Source organism: Dreissena polymorpha, chromosome 1 (genome assembly GCF_020536995.1).
Source record: "Dreissena polymorpha isolate Duluth1 chromosome 1, UMN_Dpol_1.0, whole genome shotgun sequence".
Classification (NCBI taxonomy): domain Eukaryota; kingdom Metazoa; phylum Mollusca; class Bivalvia; order Myida; family Dreissenidae; genus Dreissena; species Dreissena polymorpha.
The window spans coordinates 7,029,428-7,051,233 of record NC_068355.1 but is presented as its reverse complement, the minus strand read 5'-3'; the positions used below and the strand labels follow the sequence as shown (position 1 = coordinate 7,051,233).

The following is a 21,806-nucleotide window of genomic DNA, read 5'->3' as shown; positions in this document are numbered from 1 at the left end:
CAAAGCAATGGCTGCATAAATTAATGATGGTTGGCTAAATTGTACGTGACTTCGTACTTTCGGTCTTGACAAGTTGTTAATGAACTGGACATACCTCGTGTATCTGATTGGACAGAGGGGTACACTTGCAGCAAAAGCTTGTGTTAGGCATAGCCAAAGCTGGTAGATTTTGTGACATACGGTCAATGTGTGTGCCCATATGTAAGCAGCTTGATTTTCTTGATTGTAAACTTCTACATGATATTTTTTCAGGCCCTGTGTTACTTTTCATTTGCGGTATTCGCCCACTGTGTTATGTGTGATACATTGGGTGAAGTTGTGTGTCCGCGTGTGTGATGTTTGTGTTGGTATGTATTGTATGTGTTTGTCTACTGCTTTGGGTGCATTTGTGTGTCAATGTAAGAGTTGCTTGTATTGTAATGCAGCATTATCATGTGTGCATCAGAGCCTTGTCCATACGTGTTAGTATTTGTTGCACTTCGTTATGACCTGCTTTGATAATTATGTGGTTGACACGGGGGTTTGATGGTAATTAATTGACACAGGTGTTCGCTGTAATGTGCTTGATACAAGTTGGTGTTGGTGTTTTACACATGTGTTTGTTGGTATGTGTTTGAAGCTTAAGTTTGCCTAGTCGTTCTTGGCATTGTCGACGTAGCAGGCATTGTGTGTATGAGTGTTTTGAATGAACATTGTGATATGTTATCCGTTTGACTTTGAAAGTTCTGATCATTTAACTTCCATTGTTTCTCTCGAAGGGACCCACCATGGCATTTGACATTTATTAACTAATTGTCATACATTTAAATTACAAATTGCCAAGTTAATTATTTAAACTGTGTATAGCTACTTTGTAGATCTATGTGTATTTGCTTGTTTGAATCGGAACCCCTCATTATGTATATCCCACACTTCGCTCTTCAATGAACAAGTGATGTGTTTGTATTAACAAAATAGTATGTTATAGATGATACGATTCAATTTTGTATCTATTACAAGTCAGTGCATATATAAAGCCACTACCATTTCTGTAGCGTGTACACATATTGTTGTAGAGATTTAAACCTTGTTACAACATTGACATGTTGAGCATACTCTGATGTTGTAACTTCAAATAAAACACACACAAAATGACTAACTAGTTATTTGTTTTTAGTACGGACGAGCCCCCAAAATGTAACAGGCGTACTTTTGATAGATACTCATACTAAACGAATACGTGTTCACCCGGATAATTAAAAAAGACGCAAGTGTCATAGCAGCATGTTTATTTGGATGTATCAAGCCTATATCTGATAAAGTTTGAGTAGTTTTTACGAATGACCCACCACTTGATAACACAAATTCAATGCAGAGATAGTTTAACTATTGAACCATTTCTATTTGCTCATTATTATGAAAACATGGCAAGTTCTGTGAATTATCTCCACCCTTTTTATATATGTCTACTTCTGTTTTTTATGCCCCCGGATCGAATGATCGGGGGTATATTGTTTTTGGCCTGTCTGTCTGTCCCAAAACTTTAAACTTGGTTAAAGTTTGATAACTTTTGCAATAATGAAGATAGCGACTTCATATTTGGCATGCATGTGTATCTCATGAAGCTGCACATTTTGAGTGGTGAAAAGTCAAGGTCAATGTGATCCTTCAAGGTCAAAGATCATTGTATTTTCTTTCCTTAAACTTTACCTTTCTTAAAAGTTTGGTCATTACTTTTTGAATATTGAAGATAGCAACATGATATTTGGTATGCATGTGTATCTCATGAAGCTGCACATTTTTAGTAGTGAAAGATCAAGGCCATCCTTCAAGGTAAACAAGAGGGCCAAGATGGCCCTAGTTTGCTCACCTGAGAGGAGTCTGTTCATTCAATCTTTACCTAATGTCATACATGACCTAGATATTGACTAGACAAACATCCTGGTCAAGTTTCATCATTATTGAACCAAAACTCTGGCGTAGGGAGTGTTTTTGTAAGATTTGAAATGGTGACCTTTATTTTGAGTTGACCCCCCAAACATCAAACTTTGCTTACAAGGATTTTGTATAATATAATTAAAATTTGGACAATCTAAGAGCAATAATTATGGAATTAATTATGTGATTTTGCTCATCATCAAACTTGACTGAGATCTTTCAGCAACTTTGATAAAGTATGCTTAAGAAATGTGAATGCTAGAGTGTTTACAAACCAAATGTTGACGGACAGACAGCGGACAAAGACCAATCCTAAAACCACACCTGAGAAATCAGGTGAGCTAAAAAGTGTGTTTCACCGATCTGAGCCATTTCCCAACTTGTCCAAGAAATCAATAAAACCAATGTTTTAACGAAGTTTCACAATGATTGGGCAAAAATTGTGACTTCTATAAATTCCTTCACAAGGTTTCTCTATATAGTCACATAAGGAAAACTGCCCCACCCCCCTGGCAGCCATATTCATGTGACCCATCAGGACCATTTGCAAACTCATCTGAGATATATATAAACCAAATCTAATCACCAAGTTTCATGATGATTGGGCAAATGTGACTTCTTAGAGTGTTCACAAGCTTTTTTTTACTATATAAATATAAGAAAACTGCCCCGCCCCAAAACTCTGGCGTAGGGAGTGTTTCTACATGTACTTCCAGCTTAGATCTATAACATACATATGTTAATATGTAATTATATTTATACATCCGTATTGTATACACTTTCGGCTAAAAAAAGATTCTTCTGCTATCCAGCCAATGTTCTGATAAAACACTTTAAACAGTAACGCACAATGTGTTTGTATTGGCCTATTGACAATTGTGTACAGTACATTATTACTTAATATTATTATGACATTGTATACAGAGAATATCTCATGAAATTATGCTGAATAGATGATTAAATATGAGTACTTTAACAATAACAGCATTATTAAGTCGCTTTTTATGAATGATGTTTACCATCCATTAAATTTTGACAAAATATATCACCCTGACCTTTTTCAGACCCCCACCCACACATGCTGTTTCTTTAGTTTGACACAATCCATATAGAAAGGTGTAATAGAAAGGGCATGAACATGTTAAGAAAATTATATACTAGTAAATAATACAAAAGGGATATGATTGCATTTAAGCACACATCTGATTTCAATGTAAACTAATTAGCAAATGTCTTGTCTAGATATTGATATTGTCATGATAACAATTGTTTTTTTAAGATTGATTCATAAATATGGCTTTCACAGCGTTAAGAACTTTATAATAGATGTCTGAGGAAAATGTGACCATATTCTAACTTTGTCTTTATATTGTCAAGATATTACATTTAATCTAGATTGAGTGCTGAATGTGGCTGCTACAGAGGAAAGGTTTTTTATACGATTTAGCCAATTTCTCAGGGTGGACATTTGCCCCTTGCCTCAATTTCTCAATGTGGACATTTGCCCCTTCACTCGATTTCTCAAGGTGAACATTTGCCCCTTAACTCAAGTGACATTAGTTTATTAGTTTATACAAATGATATAAAAAGAAATGCAAAAATGTACTATCCACATAACTCATCATATTTTCATTATGGAAGTTATTCTCAGCACCAAATGTCCAAAGGGGCAAATGTCCACCTTGAGAAATTGAGTGAAGGGGTAAATGTCCACCTTGATAATTTGAGTGCAGGGGCAAATGTCCGTTAACTCCTGATTTCACGAAGGGGCAAATGTCCGTATACCCCAATATTAACGTTATTTATACATTTAATAAGGTAAATTTGGCCTCTAGAATGGTATTAAGTTTATTTTGATGATTTAACCTGGTGACCTTTTTTTTTTTAATCGCACATTACCCAGATAAGACAGTGACATAGCATCTAGTACATTTTGCCAAAAAAACACATTCTGACCACATTTCACTGAGATTGAGTCATTAAAGCCACACACCTTGAAATGAAATCCCAATGAAATACATGTTAATCAATACATATAGATGCAATTTGAAAGTGTGCAAAATTGTCATTAAATCTATTGCCTAGTAAGCAAGTATTTTTATTTTTTTTAAACCAAAAGTAAGATCTCTATACATTTACGTACATTTCAATAAACTCGATTATTTTTAAATTTTAAAGCGCAAAAAGACGGATTTCTACCTTGTAACCACCAGATATATTCTAAATGGCATAGATAAAATTAAATCTATAGCCTAGTTAGCAAGTCACTTATTATTTTTCAAACGGTACCGCTTTTAAAACCGAAACTAGGATTTCTAGACGTATACGTCCATTTCAACAAAGCCGATTCTTTTTTTTTAGCGCAAAAGAGGCGGATTTCTACCTTGTAACCACCAGATATATTCTAATGGGCATAGATTAGATATGTTTCTTATTTATACTTAATTTTACTATGCCATGTATTTCATTTCAGGGTGTGTGGCTTTAAAGTGGCTTTTGACATAGTTTAGTACACATGTTACCTATATGAAACTGGGTAAGTATAAGTAATATAAAACATTTTGACGAAGAAAAAAAAAAGTTATAAATGTGGCTTCTTAAGTAGTAAAATTGTTGTTGTATTAAAGAGTGAACCTGGTTATCTCGTTAATGTACAAGTGAACCTGGTTATCTCGTTAATGTACAAGTGAACCTGGTTATCTCGTTAATGTACAAGTGAACCTGGTTATCTCGTTAATGTACAAGTGAACCTGGTTATCTCGTTAATGTACAAGTGAACCTGGTTATCTCGTTAATGTACAAGTGAACCTGGTTATCTCGTTAATGTACAAGTGAACCTGGTTATCTCGTTAATGTACAAGTGAACCTGGTTATCTCGTTAATGTACAAATGTTACCCGTATTCAAACTATGCGTTGAAATTTTCAAGGTTAGTATTTTTGACAAATTTTCTTGAAGATTGAGTAATAAATGTGGCTTTTTAGGTAGTTACAAGTTTTTCTAAGATTTGACCTAGTGACTTTGTTTTTGGACGCACAAGACCCAGATTAAAACTCTGCCTATATATTGACAGAATAACAATTTTGACAAAGTTTCATCAAGACTAAGAAATAAGTGTTGCTTCTTAAAAGGTATCAATTTAAAAAGATTTTCAAGACCTTGTTTTTAAACAATTATTACACTCTGACTGATTCCAACTTATATTCACATTCTGTCACAGTAACTTAAAGAATGGATGAAAAATGTGGCCTCTAAAGTGTTGACAAATAAGATGAATGACAATACACAACACCTGACATAACATTTTAACAATAGCTCAATTTGAGCCTTAGCGCTATTATGAACTAAAAGTGAACAATTTTGTTTAACGTTAGCAGAGTTTAATTGTACATGGACCAAATACAGACACACATTTTTACAATGAACAGAAAAATAATTTCGAGACACAACTCTCATTAACACACTGAAGATCTTATTTCAAAAACCATTTTTGCGTCTTTTGTTTTAGTCTCCATACTTCTGTTTCGACTCCTGATTTGTCTATTATATTTTTTAGACCAAAATATACTGTAGCGCATGTATAATAATAACAAAATGACTGCAATATACACCATGAAGGAAATTATAAACATAAGGTAGTAGTTATAGATCAGTACATTTCGTAGAAATTTTTCCAAACAAATATTGTATCTCACAAACACAGTGAAAAAACGACAGAGAAAATAAATAAAAGGAAATACAAAATTAATAGCATATACACATTCCATAAAATCACATACATTGCATCTGTTGTCAAGGTTAATATTCAAAAGTACATAAAAAGAATGAACCCACACAACTTGGCAAGCATTAAATAGGCGCTTCAAAATCTTGCAATTTACTCTTTTTATCACCATTAAAGAAATAGTGAGCTAACAATACTTGCTCGCATTTGTATTAATACTTTGTATTTTATTAACCAATTCATGACTACAATTTTGCTTATTACTTATATAGCATACTTGTATCGACCTTTTATAACCTCAAACAGATGTAACTTATAGGTAACAAGATGAAACAAACATGTTTACCAAAAAAAAAGCTTCCTTTATCCATTGCCTTAACATTTAACTAAAACTTCACAACTGTTCTATTTATGAATACATATGACTTATGTTTCAATATTGTTGCTGTTGCTGAGGTACAATTCAGAGTTGGTTTCCATGGATACAGCATAGCACATAGGAGGTGAAGCGAAAAAAGGAGGACGTCTCTGAAACAGAAATAGTAGATTTGTTAACACCCACACTGGATCTGATCTTGATTGCTAAAGAAATTTGTTTTTACAAATTTTATTACTGTTTCACTTGAGCTGCTCCCTCTACCCTTCAAAAGACAAACATTTCAATTTATGGTCACCATGACAATATTTGCAGAAAAAAAACATGTCAACCTATAAAAAAGACTAATTTAGGTACAAATATATTGAGTGTGCAAATTAAGCAGTTCATATTTTACTTAAAATGTTAAACAATTCAATTTGTACACGCTATAAAAGACCGAAAATATCAAATACAGTGTTGGCATACAAAAATATATACATATGCACTTAACAATCTGATATAAAATTGCAGAAACTGTATGGTAAATGTATGTTCCTCAGGCACAGATACGTAAACAATACATGGTTGATCCATAGCTATGGCCCTATGCATGTGCCCTTGACTTTGGGCTAAAAACACAGTGTCACAACATGCTCAACTTTTGCTGAAACTTACTTAAAAAGAAAATTACATTTAACCTATCCACTGAGTGACATTTTATCTTGAAGTTATTTTAACTAAATGACCAAAGTGAAGAATGTATATACATACAAAGTACATTTGTTATTTATCCTAATTTGTGGGGGATTTAAAGTGCCTATTGTCCTCGTTTGTTTACCACCATTGTACATGTGCCTAAATATTTAATACAAGACATTATTCCCCACTAAGATTCTTTTGAACTTGTTTTGGTGAAAGTGACTATATGTCAGGGCAATTAACTCATTTCTTCTGAACATCTTCTGGATGACATTGAATTTTCATGAAAGTCCTTCAATGGGAATGGAAAGTACCTAAAATACATGAAAACTAGGCTTAACTATTGACCTTAAAGTGTGACCTAAACCATGCTTGACTTACTCATGCCTTCTGCACATCATCTTCATGACCTTAACACTGAAGCCAGGTTCTATTGACACATTTCGAACGGTAAAAGAAATATTGAGCAGACATGACAATAAGGCTCAAACTTTTGACATTAAACTATTGCATAGACCTAGAGCCAGTGTGACTGTCTAATGCCTTTTGCATATCTTCTCCATGACCTTAATATAAACCCATTTATGCCTAGCATTTAGAAAAAAGGCCTTGTCAAACAGCGTGGACCCAGATGAGACATATCATCAGGGTCTGTGCTGTTTGCTTAAAGGAATTTCTGTAAGAAATATTCTAAATATAGAAATAACAAGGGCTGTTTGTAAAACATGCATGTCCCCCATATGGGCTGTCAGTTGTGGTGGCAGCCATTGTGTGAATACGTTTTTTGTCACTGTGACCTTGCCCTTTGACCTAGTGACCTGAAAATCAATAGGGGTCATCTGCCAGTTATGATAAATGTACCTATGAAGTTTCATGATCCTAGGCCTCATTATTCTTGAGCTATCATCCGGAAACCATTTAACTGTTGACCTTTGACCTAGTGACCTGAAAAATAATAGGGGTCATTTTCTAGTCATGATCAATGTACCAATGAAGTTTCATGATCATAGGTCTAAGCATTCTTCAGTTATCATGCGGAAACCATTTTACTATTTCGAGTCACTGTGACCTTGACCTTTGACCTAGTGAACTGAAAATCAATAGGGGTCATCTGCCAGTCATGATCAATGTAACTATGAAGTTTCATGTTCCTAGGCCTAAGCATTCTTGAGTTATCATCCGGAAACCATTTTACTATTTCGAGTCACTGTGACCTTGACCTTTGACCTAGTGACCTGAAAATCAATAGGGGTCATCTACCAGTCATGATTAATGTACATGAAGTTTCATGATCCTAGGCCTAGCGTTCTTGAGTTATCATCCGGAAACCATCTGGTGGACGGACCGACCAACATGTGCAAAACAATATACCCCCTCTTCTTCGATGGGGGGGCATAAATATACTTGGCATCCCTTATTTTGGAAATAAATTGATCCAATTTAGAAGGATGGGAGAGTCCACTAGGCATAGATGGGTTAAAGCCTAATTTTATGAGGAGGCATAGTGGACACAAAAATAAAGGCTCTAACTTTTGATCTTGAAGTATGGCATTGACTTTTGACCACCGTGACTTATTTATGCCTTCTAGCTCTGCATATTGTCTTTATCATAACATTGGACAAAAGTTTGATCACAATACTTCAAATGGTATAGGTGATATTCAGCTGACATGAAATAGAGACTTAAAATTTCAGCCTTGAAGTATGACCTTGATCTTAAACCTGCATAACTGACTCACGCCTTCTGCTCATTATATAAATGTCATTCATATAAGGTGCAAGTTAAATGCCTATTAATCATATGATATATGAGCTTTTGAGCAGCCAGACTTATTTAGGTCATTTCTCTACTACCCCTCTCCCTTGGTGTCGGGGAATTAAAAACATGAACAAGCAAATATGAAGAAGCACCGTTTTCAACGTTAAAAAGTAACATATTTTTTAATTGACAGTAGCAACACTTAAAACGTATACATGTACGAAAACAAAGGATAATGCAACAGAAATATTAAAAATAAAAATAATAACTTCCACTGTCTGGGCACAGGTGCTATCATACTGTAAAAATCTAGAACTGAATAAAAATGCTAAATCAATTTATGTCCAGACTAAGCATGATAATATAAAATGATTCCAGCTTTAAATTACATCATGAAAATTTTATGACAAAAGCAGTGATTAGAATAATACATGTATTACAATTTATAGACCACAACGTATAAAAAATATCATCACTTTTACAAAGTTGATACCAATATTATTTTAGTGTATTAGTTGGTGCAAAAATCACAAGCATGATCAAACACATCTCTTGTGGTAAATTTCATCCATTTATTTTCAACAAATCTCATTGGTAATTAATTGTTCTATGTTACAATATGTTGAGATGCACTTTTCATTGTGTTAACAAAATAATTACACTTAATATGCAACACTTCTTTCAAATCAAACACTCAAAATGCCCTAATAAATGTTAGAATAATGCCAATAAAATAATGGAAACAAAGGGTAAAAGTAATTGATAATAAACTAATATATAGTAAAGCGAAGCTATGGTGAAACTTAAAAATTTGCAAACATATTAAAAAGGTACCTTATTGTGTGATAATAAATTATAAAACCAACTCAATAAATTCAATATAAAGTAAAGTGAAATTAGATTTCTAGTGTGCTTTACTATATCAAGATGTGTTACTGCCCTAAACCCTAGCGGCAATGTTTTCTCCTGACATAAACCATTTTCAAACTCAGTTAAGATATCATAAGAACAAATTTTATGAGCAAGTTCCAGGATGATTGACCTAAAAATTGACCTAAAGTGTTCACAAGCTTTTTCTGAAGTTAACCTAGTTGTCAAGTTTTTGAACCAACATCAACCAATTTTTAAGTCAGCTGAGATATCGTTGAAACAATTGTTCATACAAACTTAAATGAAAATTGGTCAAAACATAAGTCTTCCAGAGTGTTTGCAAAAAATGAAACAAGGTAATCACTAAAGCGGTACTCCAGTAAGAAAAAGACGCATTTATCTATGATGATAAAGTTGTGAAGATATGATACATGTAAATGCCTGAGAGTGCAAAGAAATCCAATTGATACAAGAATGTATTTCAAACCACAATTGTGCACAAAATTAGTCTATTTACATGAAAAATCTGAAAAGCATATACCCAGGCATTACTCTTTGCAGGCTTTGCTTTGCATCATAAAGAAAATCTATATCCAGTAGCAAAATGCTTTCAAATTGTCTTACTGTAATCAATATTATTGTTAACTATTAGCTGAATAGTGCAAATTATTTACGCCATGCCTCATACATAAACATCTACTGTTACTTAAAACACCAACAAGCTATTATTCAATATCACTGTAATATAGGTCCTTTTGCTCTCATAACATACCAAACAAAGTATAAATGTATATATTAACACAATTTTAAAATTTGTAACAAACTTTTCTGATTTTTTTCCTGATTGCATTTAAAAGTGATAATTTAAAATATCATTTTAGGTTTTGGCCTCATGTCCACATTTAAATATTCACTGTATCAATTAGCTCGGGTGGAAAAAATCATGGGATTAAATGTGATCATACCATGTTATCATTTGTAAGCAGCCCAGCATTACTTTGTGTTTTGTTTGTACTACAACAGAATGATAGCTTGAAGGTGCCAGCAAGCGCAGCGGTACTACCGCAATGCAGTATACTTACATGCAAACGCATAAAATGTTTTCAGTCCAATATCAATATCCTCCTGTAAGATACGTATCCGCCAAATTATTGTAATAGTCACTATATACTTTATTTAGATCTAAAAGGTCCTCCTGCAAAAGACAACAGAGCAAAGTAAGACGCTTTGCATGCTGGGAAATGTGTCATCTGCTAAAATGTCGTCTGCTGAATTTCTAAAATTTGCATTTTCTTCGACATTTTTTTTCAAAGAATACCATCAGAATAGCAAACAGTTTGGATCCTGATGAGACGCCACGTTCTGTGGCGTCTCATCTGGACCCAAACTGTTTGCAAATTCATTTAAAATTCGGTTCCAGCGCTGAAAGGGCTAAGCCGTCTCCCTTTTATGAAAACAGACCTGTAAGCTCTTGACACAACCCAACTGCTGGATCAATCAAATTCATCATAATGACAAATGCACTACACTCGGAGAAAACCAGGCTTCATACATGTGCGAAAAATTTCACCTCGATTTACCTGTGCAGTGTAAACAAGCTAATTAGGGACAACACTTTCCATGTAGAGTATGAAATAATTACATAATAGTGGCAAGTGTTGTCCCTGATAAGCCTGTGCAGACTGCACAGACTAATCTGTGATGAAACTTAACACACATGCAGTAAGTCCTCATTTCACAGAGAGCGCTGCTCAAAGGCATCTTCCTGCCAAAAACTGTTAAAGAAACCTGATATCCTTTTTTGCTTATCAATGTAAGGAACAACTTACTGGTCTGCTTTACTAGGTACATGTAGAAAGTATATTTAATTTTCAACACTTTTAACATTATCATCAGTATAACTGTATTTTACCACTGTATATTTAAATGAATTATTTTTAATTAAAGAAAAAAACTCAAGTTTGACTATTAACAGTAATTTAAAATTGCATCCACATGTTTTAAAACAGTTCTCCATTAATTACCTGGAATAAATGAGTTTTTAAAACTACTTTATTATCAAACTAATATTATTTTGTTGCACATACTAACCATCATATATATACATAAGTTATAAATTATTTACAAATACTGTGATAAAGCATGCAAATTCAGGAATATATGGATGATATATGAAATATGAATGAAGGGCAATACTATTGGTCTAGTATACATGGATAATTAAGGTACCTCTACTTAATTACATCTCTTTAAGGACATCTTAGAAAGCAATGCCAGGGTATTTGAACATGAATAGATGCCTGGTGTGCATAATATTTTTATGGATTGGATATATCTATGGTTAATTATGCAAAAGCATAATAATTACAGACATGCAAACTTTCAATTTTTTAGTTTATTTTGATCCCAAATTATGAGGTGCTTCTTGAAAAGTATTTGACCAGATTGTAGAATCTCTATGAATGTGAAATTTTAATGAGAAAAGTAGTTTGACAAAATCAATGACATGAAGAATTGATAAGTGCAAGTAAGTTGAAATTTTTAATTAACAAAACCACACACTGAGAATTAAAAAGGTTATTTTTGCTATTTGAGGTATAGCATTTTGTGCATTAGCAGACAAACAATATTAAATATTTCAAAAGCATTAAAAGTGAACTAGTTTTATTAAGCCACACTGTCAGGTACTTGCATCAACAATCCCATTCCTCAACCCCCCCCCCCTCCCATTTATATATACATGTATAGAATAAAAATAAGCATTAAGTATACGAAGTTAAAATAGTTAATAGTTATTCTTCACAATCATGCAATATCATTTTAAGCCACACACCTTGCCTCTGACTTTGAAATGAAATACATGTTAATCAATACATATAGATGCAATGCAAAAGTGTGCAAATTCTCATTAAATCTATAGACTAGTTAGCAAGTAATTTATTATTTTTCAAACGGTTCTGCTTTTAAAACTGAAAGTAGGATATCTGGACGTATACGTCCATTCATTTCGACAAACACGATTATTTTAAAGTTTTTTAAAGCACAAAAAAGATGGATTACTACCTTAGAACCACCAGAAATATTCTAATTGGCATAGATAAAATTAAATCTATAGCCTAGTTAGCAAGTAATTTAATATTTTTCAAACGGTACCGCTTTTAAAACTGAAAGTAGGACGTAAACATCCATTCATTTCGACCAACGTGATTATTTTTAAGTTTTTAAGCGCAAAAAGCTGTATTTCAACCTCGTAACCACCAGAAATATTCTAAATGGCATAGATAAAATTAACTCTAGCCTAGTAAGCAATGTATTATTTTTCAAACGGTACCGCTTTTAAAACCGAAAGTAGGATTTCTAGACATATACGTCCATTTCGACAAACACGATTATTTTAATGTTTTTAAGCACAAAAAATACGGATTTCTACCATGAAACCACCAGATATATTCTAATTGGCATAGATAAAATATGTTTCTTATTTATACTTAAATTTACTATGCCAAATATTGTGTGTGGCTTTAATAAAGTTAAAAAACAACTGGGCCATGGTCAAATAATTCAAAGTCAAAATAGAATCTCACCAGTTCAATCCATTTAAACCTGTCCATTTTGTTTACATAGTTTTGAAGTGTTTTCAACCTATCATATGAGGAAATAGATCACAATGTGTGTTCCTATGGCAACTATGAGTCACACTTTACATTAAAATATATTTTTTAATGTAAGACAGATATGAGGACCCATTCTCTTTTCCTCAGAAGATGTGTATAGGTGGTTGAGGAATTGGAGTGTTAATGCAAGTACTAAAGATTAAACATCAACACAGGAGCCCATGAATGTGTTGACTTAATCAGTATTTCATGTAGGCACAAAGTCAACAACTTTCAAAAGCCACAGAAGGCTATGTTTATTATGAGAAAAAGGTGAACATAAACAGAATCTATTTTAAATACGTTTCATATGCAAGAAAGAATTACTCAAAAAACAAATATTAACAGATGTACAGAAACATTTAAAGGCGCTAAGAAGTTCTGTGCATACCTATATAAGAATTACATGTTAATAGTTATTATTCAATTGCTTAGCCATGTTACAAGTTAGGAAGGTGTAGTGAATATTATCAGTGTATATTATCAGCTGATCAGAGTTATACGACAGCCCATGCAAATGGGTTACAATCAAGGATGATTGCAGGTATATAACATGCAATCCAGTTCACCTTTTTCACCCTTGACAACAGTTGCTATGGTTATGCTAGTCCTCCTGATAGCCCGGTCCAAATGCCTGTAGTCTTAACAGCTCAGGTAAGGGCTTATCAGCCGACAGTTCCTCGTATAGTTTGTAGCGTTGGTCAAAGGAACGCTGGTCAGTGTGCCGTTCATATTTGCTGCACAGCAGGATTTTGGGCTAGAACGTGTGGAGGTTTTGGGGGGAAAATGACAAGAATGTGAGATGAGAATGAGAGGTGATGCAAACATATATTGTCACTCTTATTACCTTTGTATTGAAAGCATCAACCTTTTCCCTCCAGGAACGGCGGTCTAGGTTCGCTTCATACTTATTTGCAACAAGAATTTTTGGCTGAAAATCCAAGATTTTGAAGAAGTGTGTAAACTTGAAACTTTACAATCATGTATTATTGTTTAAGACTTTTGGCATCAAGTTAATTTGTCACTAGCAAACATCAATCTTTAATCAATTTACTTATTGAGTTTTCTTTCAAAACATCAAATAATTACTAATTAATAGACAGTATTTATCTTTGTTGCAACATATGTATGTTCAGACGCATAAATTGATGTTTTCACCGCATATCAAAATACCAGTTCTTGATTTTTTAGAAAGCAAAAACACAGTAGGAGCAACACAGATTTTTAAAGAGATTAAGTTGCACTTTTCATCATTATTAATCCAAGAATGCCATTACATGTAATATTATTCATTCTAATTTCCAAAGACTTAAGTATATTTATATATATACTTTTTATAATTTGTTTTACCGTAATTACTCTATGTTTTCGGACACTTAAAAATAATTTTTTTTTCGTGTCCGAAAACTTAGATACGAAAAGTATTCACAAAATACAGGTGTTCGAAAACTTAAGTCGAAAATTGAAGTGTCCGAAAATAGCGTTAATTCAACGACAACCGGTAATAGCAAGCGCTTGAAAAATACTATGCCGTATAGTATAAATTACAGTTATATATATGTTTGCACTGCAATTAAAATAATTTTAAATGCTTAATTTATTTGACAGAAAGTCACTTCAAGGTTATACTTTCACCAAGAGTTCATAGATTAGCATGTGATGTACCGATACTCGCTAGTATGTAATTAACGCAAAAAACAAACAAAACTACTGGTATGAATTCTTTATTTGTTTATTTTCGATAGTTGTTGTCTTACACGTTCCATTGTTCGTAAACTTGCAATAGGGTGCATCACACTTTGAAGCGTTCAGTATTTGTCACAGTTATTTTACTAAGAATGGTAGTACCATTGCGGTAGATAATTGAAGTGTTAATTGGCACTACCCCTGATAATTGTCATAACGCTTATGCTATCGGGTGAAACCATTGTTTCATACCGGCTTACAAGATTAATTACCTAATAACGCAAATGTAATGGTCTGTTGCCCTCAGGCATGCACCTGCCATGTTTTATGATGTTAATCTGGTTGTAAAACCCCATGATCGAAGTGTCATTAGATATTGAAAACAGGACCGAAATTTGGTAAAATAGCGCTGTAAAAAAGACTGTCCGAAAACTTTAAGACATTAATTATGGACGAAAACTCGTGTGTCCAAAAATAAAATCACGAAAAATAATTATTTTTGCTAAAAAATGGGGTGTCAAAAAACTTAGTGTCCGAAAACATAGAGTAATTACGGTAATCATTTTTTTATTAATTTTTGCAAACATAAAATGAGCATACCAACACCATTTACTTAACTGAATGTTCAATAAACAAACAAAAATGAATTTCCAGTTCATCTTAGCAATAAATAAGTATATACATGTACAATATTTATTTACATATGCAATACTTACAGGTGCATTTCCAAATTTGTCGTTCATTCTGTCATAACTGAAATGGCAAACAAATGTATAACTATTTGTCTACAGACACAAAAACCATAAAAGACCAGTCCTTAGAAAGTACTAAGAAGCAACGCATAGTATTTCAACTAAAGGAACTGCTAGCAAACAAATAAATAAGAAAGAAAAAAAAGAACCACAAACAATGTGTTTCATATATATTACTGTTAACAATAAATATTAAGTTACATTTAACAGCCTCATATTCATATCCATATTATTTATTATTCCAAAAGACAACTCATTGCATTGCATTACACAATAAAGCTGACAAGAAACAACTTACGAGTCATCAACCTGTACACTTGCTATGCCCTTCTTCTTTCTGAAAGTCATCAACATAAAGAACTACAGAAATCTAGCCTCTTGCAATGTTTAACCCATTTATGCCTAGCATCTAGAAAAAAGGCCTTGGCAAACAGCGTAGACCCAGATGAGACGCCACATGATGCGGCGTCTCATGAGGGTCTGAGCTGTTTGCTTAAAGGAATTTCTGTAAGAACAAGGGCTGTTTGTAAAACATGCATGCCCCCCATATATGGTCCGTTGTAGTGGCAGCCATTGTGTGTATATGATTTTTGTCACTGTGACCTTGACCTTTGACCTAGTGACCTAAAAATCAATAGGGGTCATCTGCGAGTCACGATCAATGTACCTATGAAGTGTCATGATCCTAGGCAAAAGCGTACTTGAGTTATCATCCGAAAATCATTTTACTATTTCAGGTCACCGTGACCTTGACCTTTGACCTTGTGACCTCAAAATCAATAGGGATCATCTGCAAGTTATGATCAATCTACCTATGAAGTTTCATGATCCTAGACCTATGCGTTCTCGAGTTATCATCCGAAAACCCTTTTACTATTTCGGGTCACCGTGACCTTGACCTTTGACCTAGTGACCTCAAAATCAATAGGGGTCATCTGCGAGTTATGATCAATCAACCCATGAAGTTTCATGATCCTAGGCGTATGCATTCTTGTGTTATCATCCAGAAACCATTTTACTATTTCGGGTCACCGTGACCTTGACCTTTGACCTAGTGACCTCAAAATCAATAGGGGTCATCTGCAAGTCATGATCAATCTACCCATGAAGTTTCATGATCCTAGGCGTATGCGTTTTTGAGTTATCATTCAAAAACCATTTTACTATTTCGGGTCACCGTGACCTTGACCTTTGACCTAGTGACCTCAAAATCAATAGGGGTCATCTGCGAGTCATGATCAATGTACCTATGAAGTTTCATGATCCTAAGCCCAAGCGTTCTTGAGTTATCGTCTGACAACCACCTGGTGGACAGACCGACCGACAGACCGACATGAGCAAAGCAATATACCCCCTCTTCTTCGAAGGGGGGCATAAATATTCTAAATATAGAAACAAATATACTTGACATCCCTAATTTTGGAAATAAGTCCAATTTAGAAGGATGGGAGAGTCCACTAGGCATAAATGGGTTAAGTGTATGAGGTCCACTCTGAGCTGGGAACAACAACAAACTTCATCTGGTACAAAAGAACTTAAAAACAGTTTATACTAACAGAACAGCGAGAGGTTCATATAATAAGCAACAAATACCACGCACAAAAGTAAGAAATTTAAATAGAATACATGTTGACAAATAATATTTAAAACATAAGATCAAACATTAATGAACTTACGTTTTGCTCATAGCCCTGGCTCTTTCCTGGAGCTCAACGATCTGTAAGAAACAATAGCAGAACATTCTTAGAGGAATCTATATGTAGGTAACTGACAGTAGGTAACTCTCAGACCATTAAGTACTGTATTAAAATGCAGTTTAAAAACAAACATGTTCAGAAAAAGCACTATAATATGTCTTGCTGGTAAGATCAAATAAAGGATCTTGTAAGATAACTGCAAACTTCGTTGAATAATTTAGTAAGAAATAAGAACAGCTATACAACAACCCGCTTTACAGCAGTGCTTAATGGAGAAGGCACAGTCTAGCAATGAGGAGGTTGTGAGTCTGATCCATACACTGTACAAAATTGAGCCGCTTTCTGAGAAAACTGGGCTTAATGCATGTGCGTAAAGTGTCGCCCCAGATTAGCCTGTGCAGTCCGCACAGGCTAATCAGGGACGACAATTTCCGCTTTTATGGTATTCTAAGTTTAAAGGAAGTCACTCCTTACCAAAAATCAAGTTTAGGCGGAAAGTGTTGTCCCTGATTAGCCTGTGCAAACTGCATAGGCTAATCTGGGATGACACTTTACGCACATGCATTAAGCCCAGTTTTCTAAGAACACGACTAATATAAATTGATTAATAGATCTTACTTAAAATACCTTAGTACCAGTTCTACCCATATTAGTCACAAAAGTGTCTCACACAATCTTTTATTTAAGTTACAATAGAGTATATGAAGTTTTTAGAAAAGACAGGTACAACTTTTGACTGAAATAATAGAGTAAGAATGCTAGTTTAAAGGCCGGTTATTATAGGCTTATTTGATGCCATGCTCAAAGAGCTGATTTCCATGTAAGGCCGAACTTCTTTCTTAAAATTAATAAAAATTGCACATGACATTTCAATGCCAGACACTTACGTCATATTGTTGCCTCTTATAGCGCTCCATCATGTTGTACATGTTGCTGACGACGTTCCAGATCTGGTCGTGCAGTTCCTTGGCGGTGTCCCTCAGCTGGTCAGCAGTCATGGAGCCCATGTCAGGCACGGTACCCACCCTAGTTTTCAGCGACGCCTGCTTTTCCCGCTCAAGGTCCTCCTTGGTTTTCTGGGGAGCTTTCTTTTCTACCTCCTAGTCAAAAGCAATAAAACATGTTCATTGAATAGGGTATATACATGTGTTGGGAAAAAAATTGCAAATATTTTTTTCTTAAATGAATAAGATATACATGATAAAATGTTTCATAAAGTGTGAAGTAGCATATTTGTTGAAAACAATAATTTCTGTGCTTATCAACACATGCATTCATCTTCTGCTAAGATAAATGAAACAAGATGGCCATGTTTGCCCTGAAGTGCTAACCTGATATCCAGGTAAACCAATTGAATACGTTCTGAAAAAATTGGGCTTAATGCTTGTGCTTTAAGTGTCCTCCCAGTCTGCACAGGCAAATCAGGAACGACACTTTCCGCTTTTATGGTATTTTTAGTTTCAAGGAAGTCCCTCCTTACAGAAAATCAAGTTTAGGCGGAAAGTGTTGTCCCTGATTAGCCTGTGCAGACTGCACAGGCTAATCTGGGACGACACTTTATGCACATACATTATGCCCAGTTTTTCTCAAAACGCGACTCAATTGTTGAAACATGACCTTTTAACCTAATTTTTGGGCACATGATCCAGATTAAAACTTGACGCAGGTATTTATCAAGCTCAACATTCTGACCAAGATTCATCAAGATTTGACCTACAGAATTAGTTATTTGACCTACGGACCTAGTTATTTGACGCTCGGAATTCAGAATCAAACTCGTCTTTGTTATGTCAAGATAAACAAACAATCAGACCATGTTTCATCAAGACAGAGTGATTAAAGTGGCCTCAAGAGTGGTCAAAAGTTTTATTTAAACATTTTTCATAGAGACCTATTTTTTTATGCATTTGACCTACATTAGAACTTTGCTTAGACATGGTCAGAATAAACATTCAGACCAATTGTTATAAAAATTGTGTCATAAATGCCACCTCAAGATTAATAAAAAGAGCTTTTCTAAGATTTGACATTATGATCTTATTTAGGGCACATGGGACTCTACAAGCAACTCAGGTTTGATCTCCGCCTTGATACCACTTTCACTATGACTTTCATCAAGACTAAGTTATAAATGTAGCCTCTAAAGTAATAACAAGGTTTTTCCCAGATTTAAAATGTTCACATAGTTTTATAACGCCTAGATATTATCAATATAAACTTACTAAGCACATTTCATCCAGATAGGCTGAAAAATGTGACCTCTAGCATGAGAACTAGCAAAATGTTACAACAGACATATCAGATGAATAACACCGGACATAGGGTGACCACAATAGTTTCTTATGACAACTTCTGGTGAGCTGACAACACTAAGGTTACTATAATTGAAACTTCTCTTATTTTGGATTTACTCTGTAATTTTACTTGGAAATCTTAATATTACAGCCTTCATAAACAGTTCCTATAAGACACCTCTGAGAGTACACCCCATCCCACTCACCTCATCTGTGCTGCTTGCCCCTTCCTTCTTGACAATGGTAAAGTTAGGGGTCTTTGGCCCCTTCCTTTTCTCAGCCTCCACCCTGCGCCTCTCCTTTTCCCTGCGTCGTTTCTCCTCCTCCTCAGCCTTACGCTTCTTACGCTCTTCCTGAAATGCACACACAGCCCTTACACTGCTTATGATTTATAGAATTATTCACAACTTAATTTTTGTTTTCTTAAAAGCCCTCTGAGCATTTTCATAAACTAGTTTTTCTCAGATACATGAAGCTTGTTCATTAGGGCTAGTTTCTTAGTAAAATCCCTTGCTACCAGCTCTTTAACTGGCATGATGGCTTGTAATAAACAACCTTGAAAATACAATAAAATTCACTGAATTATGTTGTTAACCAGAAATCAAAAATTAAATTTGTAATATATTGTTTTGGAAATGCCATGATAATGTGTTGAAAAAACAAAGGCTAATTATGATAATTTAATTCATTCCCATTTATTACTTTAACATGACTTATGCACATAGCAGTGACACAGAAAGTGTATTGATATGATCACTAACCACAGGTTGTTCCAGGGAACGATTCATAAGCATGAGTGTCTTGTTCTGAGAAAACTGGGCATAATGCATGTTCGTAGTGTCATCCCAGATTAGCCTGTGCAGTCCGCACAGGCTAATCAGGAACGACACTTTCCACTTCAATTGTATTTTTCGTTTAAAGGAAGTCTCTTTTCACAGAAAATCTAGTTTAAGCAGAAAGTGTTGTCCATGATTAGCCTGTGCGAACTGCACAGGCCAATCTGGATGACACTTTAGGCATATGCATTATGCCCAGTTTTCTCAGAACAAGACACATGTAAACTCTGCCCTACCCACCAACTATCCCATGTAAACTCTGCCCTACTCACCAACTGCCTATTTACACTCACCTCCTCCACCTTCCTGCGTGCATCCTCCTCACGTCTCTGCTCCGCCATGCGCTGCTCTTCCTCCTGACGCTGCTTCTGACGATCAATCTGCATTAAAATACATTAATTAATAAACAGATTTCATTTCAATGTGTTGTAGCTTACAAGTTTAATGAATGTATGGACCACAGACACATTAGAGCGATTTTAAATGCATGTACATCTGATTTAAAACAGTCACATCTCTATAAAAAATCATTTGTGTGGTATTCATTAATTTGCTTAATAATGGCAGCACAAAAGACATGAACATTGATTGGAACTCCAAAAATTGGAATTCTGTACTTGCTCCCATGCTATGCCGTTATTGTTAAAGGCTTTACTGTAGATCTGCCGTATTGTGATTTGTTATTTATTGATGTCCTAATTTAGTACTTATGAAGCAATTTGTTGGTTTTATAAGATTTATGGTAGGAAGTGCTTATTTCTTGCTTTATGTAATAAACATATCTTTTCATAAACTTATCTTTTCAATAAATAAATGTTCATTCCAACGTACAATGAATCAATGTCCCAAATTAACCAGTAGACATTTCTAAATCAATGTTTCAGTTGGCCAATCTTGGGTTTATTCCTGCATTGGTTAAGGATTAAGGAAAGTGCATGGTTGCATTACCAAAACAATGTACTGTAAACCCTTGAATGACAATTAACAGTAACAAAGCATATTGCTCTCATAATGGTCCCTGGGATGCCAATAGTCATTTCAGGTAAATCTGGTAGGGGACAAATACATGCAAGCAACCGACACAATCACCCCAAGGTGATTATTTGTGTCATGTTCTGAAAAAACTGGGCATAATGCATGTGCATTAAGTGTCGTCCTAAATTAGCCTGTGCAGTCCGCACAGGCTTATCAGGGACAACACTTTCCGCCTAAATTGGATTTTTGCTAAGAAGAGACTTCATTTAAACAAAAAATGTCATAAAAGCGGAAAGTGTTGGCCCTGATTAGCCTGTGCAAACTGCACAGGCTTATCTGGGATGACACTTTATGCACAAGCATTATGCCCAGTTTTCTCAGAACACTATACATTTTACTCACTTTATGCACAAGCATTATGCCCAGTTTTCTCAGAACACTATACATTTTACTATCAGTTTCTTGTTAGTCTACCAGCTTAACAGATCTACAGTCTGTCTTGTGTCAATATCTATAAGAAAACAAGATCCTAATAAATCCCACATGTTTGTTGACCTTGGTTATCACAGCAGGCTCTGTAAGATGAA

The 21,806-nt window shown here is 34.6% G+C and overlaps 1 protein-coding gene across 10 annotated transcripts in view; it reads right to left on the bottom strand.

Moving 5' to 3' along the window:
• Positions 1-1,253: 1,253 nt before the first annotated feature.
• LOC127869716 (troponin T, skeletal muscle-like) overlaps positions 1,254-21,806 on the bottom strand; it is a 38,497-nt gene continuing 17,944 nt past the window's right edge. For 7 of the 10 annotated variants that reach the window (XM_052412374.1, XM_052412399.1, XM_052412412.1 and 4 more), the window contains exons 4-12: positions 20,538-20,624; positions 19,615-19,761; positions 18,002-18,214; positions 17,094-17,134; positions 15,716-15,754; positions 15,382-15,418; positions 13,827-13,910; positions 10,409-10,521; positions 1,254-6,168 (exon numbers count right to left, since the gene is read on the bottom strand). In XM_052412374.1, the coding sequence (XP_052268334.1) occupies positions 10,441-10,521; positions 13,827-13,910; positions 15,382-15,418; positions 15,716-15,754; positions 17,094-17,134; positions 18,002-18,214; positions 19,615-19,761; positions 20,538-20,624 (729 nt within the window). In that variant the 3' untranslated portion in view covers positions 1,254-6,168; positions 10,409-10,440. Of the gene's footprint in view, positions 6,169-10,408; positions 10,522-13,548; positions 13,737-13,826; positions 13,911-15,381; positions 15,419-15,715; positions 15,755-17,093; positions 17,135-18,001; positions 18,215-19,614; positions 19,762-20,537; positions 20,625-21,806 lie in introns of all 10 variants that reach the window. The other 3 variants (XM_052412405.1, XM_052412388.1, XM_052412381.1) reach the window with 3 other exon arrangements.